The sequence below is a fragment of the Trichechus manatus genome, unplaced genomic scaffold (genome assembly GCF_000243295.1).
Source record: "Trichechus manatus latirostris isolate Lorelei unplaced genomic scaffold, TriManLat1.0 scaffold00058, whole genome shotgun sequence".
NCBI lineage: Eukaryota > Metazoa > Chordata > Mammalia > Sirenia > Trichechidae > Trichechus > Trichechus manatus.
Window position 1 is genome coordinate 7,590,477 of NW_004443994.1, and position 9,228 is coordinate 7,599,704.

The following is a 9,228-nucleotide window of genomic DNA, read 5'->3' on the forward strand; positions in this document are numbered from 1 at the left end:
ATCTCTCTTTTCAGTGCTGTTAAGAGTTTGTTTTATGTATTTTGGAGCCCTGTCGTTGGGTGCGTAAATATTTATTATACTTAGGTTCTCCTGGTGTACTGACCCTTTAATCCTTATATAGTGTCCTTCCTTATCCTTTGAGGTGGATTTTACTTTAAAGTCTATTTTGCCAGAGATAATTATTGCCATTCCTGCTCTTTTTTGAGTGTTTTTTGCTTGATATATTTTTTTCCATCCTTTGAGTTTTAGTTTGTTTCTGTCTTTAAGTCTAAGGTGTGTCTCTTTTAGGCAGCATATAGACAGATCATGTTTTTTTATCCAATCTGCCACTCTGTCTCTTTATTGGTGCATTTAGTCCATTTACATTCAGCGTAATTATCAATAAGTACAAGTTTAGTGCTGTCATTCTGATGTCTTTTTGTTGGTGTTGTTCACTATTTCTTTGTTCCACTTAATTTTCTGTGCTATTTCGTTTTTCTTCATGTAGTTTCTTTTCATCTTTTTCATTGTTGTTGATTTTGTGTTTGCTGAGTCTTTATATTCTTCTATTTTGACTTCTAGGATTGTTAGATTCCTTTGTGGTTACCTTAATGTTTACCCCTATTTTTCTAAGTGTATACCAGACTTTTATTTCTCTATATCGCCTTGACTTCCTCTCCATATGAAAAATCTATGTCTACATTTTTTAAATCCCTTTTTTTTGTTTTAATGTTATCATCTTTTCCATATTGACATCTGTTTCCCTATTTTCAGTGTTTTAGCTTTGATTTATTTTTGTGACTTCCCTATCTTGGTTGATATCTGGTTGCTCTGTCCTGTGTTCTAGTCTTGGGCTGTTATCTGATGTTACTGATTTTCTAACCGGAGGACTGCCTTTAGTATTTCTTGTAATTTTGGTTCATTTTTGTAAATTCCCTAAACTTGTTTATCCAGAAATGCCCTAATTTCGCCATCATATTTGAGAGACAGTTTTGCTGGATATATAATTCTTGGCTAGCAGTTTTCTTCCTTCAAGGCTTTATATATATCATCCCACTGCCTTCTTGCATGCACGGTTTCTGCTGAGTAGTCCGAGCTTAGTCTTATTAACTCTCCTTTGTAGATGACTTTTCGTTTGTCCCTAGCTGCTCTTAAAATTCTCTCTTTATCTTTGCTTTTGGCAAGTTTCATTATAATATGTCTTGGTGACTTTCTTTTGGGATCTACCTTATGTGGGGTTCGATGAGCATCTTGGATAGATATCTCATCATCTTTCACGATATCAGCGAAGTTTTCTGCCAACAAAATCTTCAACAATTCTCTTTGTATTTTCTCTTATCCCCCCGTTCTGGCATTCCAATCACTCATAGGTTATTCCTCTTGATAGAGTCCCACATAATTCTTACAGTTTCTTCATTTTTTTAATCGTTTTATCTAACTTTTGCTCAAATAAATTTGTGTCAAGTGCTTTATCTTCAATCTCACTAATTCTGACTTCCATTGCCTCAATTCTGCTCCTATCACTTCTATTGAGTTGTCTAATTCTGAAATTTTACTGTTAATCTTCTGGATTTCTGATTGCTGTCTCTCTATGGATTCTTGCAGCCTGTTAAAATTTGTCATTATGCTCTTCTCTAATCTTTTTAATTTCCTCTATTGAGTGTTTTGCATTTTGCTTTATTTCCTTCCTAATTTTTTGAAGAGTTCTGTTTATTAATCTTTTGCATTCTGCCTCTGGTAATTCAAAGAAATTTTCCTCCTCTGGGAAATTTCTAGATTCTTTATTTTGGGAGCTTGCTGAAGCCATCATGGATTGCCTCTTTATGTGATTTGATATTGACTGCTGTCTCCGAGCCATCAATAAGTTATTATATTTATTTCATGTTTGCTTACTGTGTCCTAGCTTCGTTTTGTTTTGATATGCCCAAATAGGCTGCTCGTATGAGCTAGTTTTATTGGCACCTTTGAAGCTCTAATGTCCTTTCACCCCGTGGTTAGATCTGTTACTAGGTATGTGAGCTCAGGAGTCCGCCCACTCCTCCTGTATGGATTCAACTCAAGTGCCCAGGTAGACAGCCACCAAGAGTGTGGTTTCAGCTCTCACCTACAGTCCTAGACAGGCATGGGTGATTGGTGTAGGCACAGGCTCTGGCTGCAGCAGGTGGACACACTCTGAGCAAGGCAGGGGGCTGATGGCCACCCCCAAGTGTCCAGGAGGAAGGTGTGTCCCTGTTCCCTAGAGCACATACGTGGGTGGGTTTTGCAGCCGGACTATGAGCACCCAATGCTGTTGGCTGTAAGGACTGGGGCGGGGGGCGCCTCTTATTCTTGGGCCCCTATTGCAGGTGGCCAGCTGGCATGCGTGGAGCCACCAGTCCTCAGGCCCCTGATGTGGGTAGGTGAAGACCCTGCTTAATGGGCAGAGCAGTGTCAAATGTCATGAACTTGCCACTTCACAGCTGAAACAGTTGTAGTTAGACTTCAGGTATATACCCCACTGTACTGCGGTAATGAGGGTCTACACTGTTGAAATGGGCCCACACAAGTCTCTGCAGGAGGAAAGGCACTCAGAGTCCGTGGATCACATATGCCTGTGCCTAGGCAAAGGAGCTGTGCCCACCCTGGGTTCCTGGCTTAGGGGAGCTGGCAGTTTATTTTTTCCCATTTGTTAATCTGTTCACTCTCCAAGGCCAGGAGAATGCCCCTGGGCATGTTACGGATCCTACTTCCGGCCCAGGGGACTCGGCAATTGCTGAAGCCGGTCTGGGACCCAGTGCAGAGCAGGGAGTGGGGAGGGAAACGGAAGAGAGGTTTTTCCCTGAGTGGGGTGTTTTTGATCCACGCGGTAGGCCATACGCAAGTACTTATCTTTCGCCGTTCCAGGGTTGCTTCTCACTGGTTCTGGGTGGCCATGTAGAATCTCTCGTGCTGGGTCTCTCCCAGTGTGGAAAACCAGCCTCCCGAGGACTGCTACTTGCCTGCATCACCACTCACCCACGAGCTGATCCTGCCTGAAGGGCTCAGGGTCTCGCTGGGTCAGGTCTGGCAACTCCTCGCTGCTTCTGAACCATCTCTCCCTCCCCCTGCCACTCAGTCCAGTTCCTCAACTTTGCCTTAGATGTTCAAGGTTCCCACACTGTCACATATAATTGATTCACTTGTTTTTTCGGGTCTTTGTTGAAAGAGGGTCCACCAGAAGCGTCTGACTACTCCACCATCTTGGCTCCGCCTCTCGTTGTTTCTTTATTTCACTGAACAAAAGTAATGTCCATCTTTGTAGGTATTCTATTTGTCTTCTAGATCTATGCAGAGTTATATATTTAAGACAAGTTTTTCTGTCTACTGTTAGAATCCAGCTCCTACTTGAGAACAGCAATTAGAAGAAATAATATCTATTCAAAGATAAACTGTTGGCTTTTCCAATTTTTTTTATAATAATAATATTTTATTGTTTTCAGTGAAGGTTTATACAGCAGTTTAGGTTCCCATTCTACAACTTCTACACAAGTTGTTCAGTGACATTGGCTGTTGGTTTTTCTTTTTAATCTTCATATTCCTAATCAAGATTATGCTATCTATATGGTTGATATGAGTTGGGATTGACTCGACGGCAATGGGTTTGGTTTTTTTTTTAAACTGTTACTTTTTTTTATCTTGACAACTTCTCTTCCCTTAAAAAATGTAGGTATATGCCTTAATGTATAATTCAATGTCTTGATGTATGAAGTCCAAGTTTTATTATTTCCTAAAATATAAATCAGTGCATTATGAAAGCTTTAAATTCTGTATGGTGGGTAATATTTCATCTGCAGAATGAACAAAAACTAGCTGAAGTAAGGATTTAAAAATTACCCTTGGCAAAATGATACCTATTATGAAATAGATTTATAAAACTTAAAAAGCTTATCTGAATATACTGCATATTATCTGTGACTTGTAATTGAACATAAATAAAATATTACATATTTCTAACAAAACTGTGTAGACAGAAAAAAAAATGTTAGAACAAGGAGTCTTTAGGCCACAATAATACCCCTAAGTATTACAGAACATAAAATTGAATAATTTAAGAATTCAATTAAAGTAGGAAACAAAATTATTTAAAACAAGAGCACAGAAGTTGTGCTAAAAAAAAATTGTTTTAAAGGGAGGGAGGACAAGAAAGGTTACGAAAAAGCACTACCAGACTCCTTACCCATTGTTGTTGGTGCTGGAGCTTCCTGATGGTATTTTCAGCTTGCTCCAGCTTAGCACTGGCCTCATCACTCTGCTGTTTGATGGTGGCCAACTCCCGTTTTATGAGGTAGTTTTCCTCAGCCTCCTGGGCTCTTGTCACTTGTCCCTTAGGACATAATTTTTGTGTGCGTAAAGCAATTTATGATAGATTCAAAAAAGACTGCCTTTGTCAGGTTTAGTTATTTACTTTGACATGTTAAAAAAAATCACATCTGAGAGAAGAATAGCCTAGGCAATTATTAGCTAGCAGCTCGTTATTGCTGTGCAAATTTTGGGAAACTAAATAAAAAATTCATCTGACAATTTTAAGAACAACTCTTTCAGCCAATAAAAATTCAATTCATGCAATATTACTGAGTTGTACATGCAGGACTAAATTTTTCAATGAAAGTAGTTAATTTCACAGAATCCACTGATTACCATTTGAAATAAATACTTTAAAATACGGTTAGCTTTAAAACGTGCAAAAGGTGATTATTTTAAAAAACCAAGATAATACACTGCTATCAAGAATTAAGTACACCCACATATACACCCAAAAAAATTATTTCTAGAAAAATGCATGTAAATTTGCATGCATTAAAATATGAATTTCTAGGTTTAGGACTTTCCTTAGAAGTAAAGTTAGAGGAAATGCTAAAAAATAAAACTATACCTGTATCAATCTATCTGCCAAGGAAGCACTTTCCTACAAAAGGAAAAATTCAGATAGAAATATAAGAGAAAGAAATAAAATAAAAGTGATAAAATTAGGAATAAAGAAGGAAAGGACACCCAAATTCCACCTACTTTTCATTGCTAATTAAAATGGACATCTAAATTTCAAATCTATTTCTTACTGAATAGGTTTTTATTCTTCAACTTTAAGAAGAATATATCCAAAGAAGTAAAGACTGCAAAAAAAATCATATGTTTATAGAAGAAATCAAACACAAATTCCAAGTCGTTTTTCATTACTTGGGGCAAAATATTTTCTTTTTAAAGTATACATTTAAGTATTTTTAGAGTCAACCATATTGTCAAACCACCTGACATGGAATGGAAGGAAATGAAAGGGAGAAGGAATTTGAGTAAGCATTTCCACTTATGAAGTATGACAGCAATTTGTGCAACAGCAACTTCCAAAGAAGCAAAGCAAGGAAAATATGACAAATGAAATGTACCACACAAAAGTTAATGAACTCCATTTAATAAATTCTACCAATAATTGAATAAGTTAAATTTCTGGGTTATAGAATTTAATTGATACCTAAGTATTTATAGAATTCTAAGCGCTAAAGGACGTACCTAGGCCGTGTAAGCCAGTAAAAAGGTAGAATAAAAATCCAAACAAAACACTTTGTATGGCACTTTATCATTCTGAAGGTTCAGTGAGATAAAAATGCCTTCTCTGAAAATGTCTCACTCACTATAGACCACCTAAGAAGATCTGTATTTTACTTTTAAGTGGGTATCTAATGAAAAAAACAAAACAAAGAAAACCCAGTATGCAATTAAAACTACTTAAAAACAATTAAGTTCAACCTTTGTGGAGTCACTAAAAGAGTACTATTCTTCTCAAAGAAACTCTAATAAGATAACAGAAATATCATGAAAACTCTTTTAGACTTAATATAAGGTACAGGTAAACTATTATATAACAAAGACAGGCATGTAATAAACATCCTGTCCTTGTTCAGTGTTAGTTAATGTGAAATCATCAATGCTTTTCAAACAGAAGACAAGTCCTACAAACTCCATTCATTAAAATAAACTTCCCTTTATTTATTTCTTCAGAATTGATCCGGAGATTTTCACGGGGGATTTTAAGATACTTGGCAGTATCATGGGTGTACTTTTAAACCCAGTCACCCTCACTTTCGGTAAAAAACACCAAAAGAGTTTATGAGTTTAGATGTTTTTCTTTTAATAATGCAAAACTCTTAAACTACACTTTTATTACTCAATAATTCTTGTAACATCAGAAACATGACTAAAAGACATTACGTCAAAAGTACAATATGAAAAATAATGCAAAATTCCACATTTGCCCTGTTATTCTATATGAAAAAGAGAGGGAGAGATAACAAGTGAATACCAAAATAATTCTAAGAACCAAAAGTTTAAGCACAATTCCCCTACGTTGAAAATCAACAGGATACTGAATTTTTACATAAGTAATCACTCAATTTGACTAAACCTAAAGCAATCCTAGGTCTTAGAAGAATCACTGCCTCATTTAACATGTGGCTACAAAGTCAGGGCCACATTTGGAACTCGTCTTTAAAATGCAGTGTCAGAAAAGATTCCTAACTAGATTAATTCTAAAGAACATAAATATTAGAGATTATATGTAAAGAAATAAGTTACATGAATGTGCTACTGTTAACTCAGTTAAAACCTAAGCCTGAAAATTCACGACTAGTGCTAATTAATCTCTTTTTATTAAGGACAAGTTATTTAGTTAAGGAGTAAGCAGGCAAGCGAAGCAGTCAATACCACAACTTAGGAGATACATGTGCTGTAGTTTTTGAGGCTTTATTTAAAATACACAGAAAAAAAAAATGTATGCAATCAACAGAAGCTTGCATAACTAGTTATTTACTTACTTTTTCTAATGTTTCAATGCGTTGTTTCAAAAGTCTGTTTTCTGTGCGTAACCTCTGCCAACAAAAAAAAAAAGTTTTGTTTGCAAGTATTCCTGAGAGAGAAAAAAACAATTCTAAGTCACAGTCCTTAAACTGTATCACCTTTTATAAATAAAATGGTGAATACTTTATCATCAGTCAAATTCTTAAAGGCTCAGGGTAAGAAATACACGGCAAAGCAAATGATCACATTTATCATTCCAGCTGTGATTGAATTTTAATTATAAGCTAAAGTATGTAAGTCATTATGCACTTATCATAATGACTTCTAACCAGTATTTTCTTATGTCAACTTCCCCATTAGATAGAACTGATTCTATCTTGCCTATCTATCTGTACAGTTTATATATTTTTTTTACTTTTTACTTTCTTGAAAGACGTTTGTTCCTATTGTTGTGTGCCACTGAGTTGATTCCAACTCACAGTGACCTTATAGATCAGAGTAGAATTGCCTCATAGGGTTTCCTAGGCCATAATCTTTACAAGAACAGATCGCCAGGTCTTTTCTCCCATGGAGCCGCTGGTGGGTCTGAACCACTGATCTTGTGGACGGCAGCTGATCACTTAACCATTCTACATAGTTAATATTAAAATGTCTGCTGAGTGAAGAAATAATTGGTCAATGTCTGACTCTCGAACACCTGTCAAATTACTGTTATCAAGTATTAAATCCAAATCATTCTATATAAAAAATAATTTCCTTTTTGCATGTTCTGTCAATATCATTTCTTATTAATCCTCTATTATCCCTTTTAAAATGGAAAACTTAGTTTCAAACCTCGTCTTATCTTTATGCACCAATTTGTTCCAGAGCTCTATCCAGACTTCCTACAACCCTACTTCTAAATTCCTGCTAAATATGTCTTCCTCAGAAAATTCTTCCATCAGTTTAATCCATTATTTTGCCAGTCAAGACTTAATATAGTTTATAACATAAATAAAGTCTCATTTCAAGGAAATGAGAGACCCTATGAATTATTGTATCTTATTAAGTGAACCATAAATGAGACCAAATAAATCTTATATTTGTCACAAAGACATTTTGTAAAATTGGATTTTCTTGTTCTAGTCACTAGAATATATTTAGATGATTTGAAATGGATATTACTTTATGTGTGATTCCAGACTAAAAAATAACAGCTTGAGGAAAAGAAAACGTTCGTCACTTCTTGGTTACCCCTACTACTATGTGCAGCACAGTAGTCTACACAAATAATCAAATATTAAATGCTGTTGTTAAACACTGGGAAGCCAGAGAAACAGTGATGGTTCTCAAAATGGTTTCAACATATTTCACTGAAAAACCATGGAACATTTTGGTTAACCTAAATGATTTAGAAAGCCTAGTTCCAACCCAACAACTGAGTGAATAAAGTTAATATTACCAAGAAATAATTCTAGAACTTAGAATTAAAAACCTTCACCTAGATTTCCTTCCCCATACCACCCTAAAGTCTTTAAATTTTCTGAAATCCATTTTGCTGTAAATAAAAATCTAAGTTGATTTTTCCCAAAACATCTACCCAAATGTCATGGCACTACTTTTTAAATAAATCATCTCTTCCTCATTTATGTGTGATACCACTTCATCAAGAATTGATAAATATACTAACGGACCACAGATACCAAGGCCTCCACCAGACTGAGTCCAGCACAGCTAGATGGTGGCCGGCTACCACCACTGAATACTCTGACCGGGATCACAACAGAGGGCTCTAGACAGAGCTGGAGAAGGATGTAGAAGAAAATTCTAACTTGCAAAAAAAATGACCAGATCTACTGGCCTAAAGGAGACTGGAGAAACCCCAAGAGTATGGCCCCCAGACACCCTTTTAGCTCAGTGGTGAAGTCACCTCCGAGGTTCACCGCTCAGTCGGGGAGTGGACAGCCTCATAAAACAGAACGGGACTAATGAGGCACAGCAGTCCAGGGACAAGGACTAGAAGGCAGAAGGGGACAGGAAGGCTGGTGATAGGGAACCCAAGGTTAAGTAAGGATAGTGTCGATGTGTTGTGAGGTTGTTAACCACTGTCATAGGGCAACATGTGTACTAACTGTTTAATGAAAAATGATTTTGTTCTGTAAACCTTCATCTAAGGTGAGAACAGCAGCACAATTGGAAGAGCGTAGTCAATGTCACTGAACTGTGCATGCAGAAATTTTTGAAATGGTGTGTGTTTGGTTATGTGTGTTTTCACCAAAAAAAAAAGGTTGATAAGTTAGAGGGTTGATATCTTGTGGGGTTGTTAACCAATGTCATAAAACAATATGTGTACTACTGTTTCATGAGAAACTATTTGTTCTGTAAGCTTTCACCTGGAGTACAATAAAAAAAAAAAAAGTTATGTCTAAAAAAAAAAGCCCTGTCCCAGATGGCTTCACTGTA

At 36.3% G+C, this 9,228-nt stretch overlaps 1 protein-coding gene across 3 annotated transcripts in view; it reads right to left on the reverse strand.

The window, feature by feature from the left end:
* Positions 1–9,228, reverse strand: part of EVI5 (ecotropic viral integration site 5) — a 286,322-nt gene that overhangs the window by 123,363 nt on the left and 153,731 nt on the right. For 2 of the 3 annotated variants that reach the window (XM_023733437.1, XM_023733438.1), the window contains 3 exons: positions 6,804–6,857; positions 4,871–4,903; positions 4,175–4,321 (listed from right to left, as the gene is read on the reverse strand). In XM_023733437.1, the coding sequence (XP_023589205.1) occupies positions 4,175–4,321; positions 4,871–4,903; positions 6,804–6,857 (234 nt within the window). The remainder of the gene's footprint in view (positions 1–4,174; positions 4,322–4,870; positions 4,904–6,803; positions 6,858–9,228) is intronic. The other variant, XM_023733439.1, reaches the window with a different exon arrangement.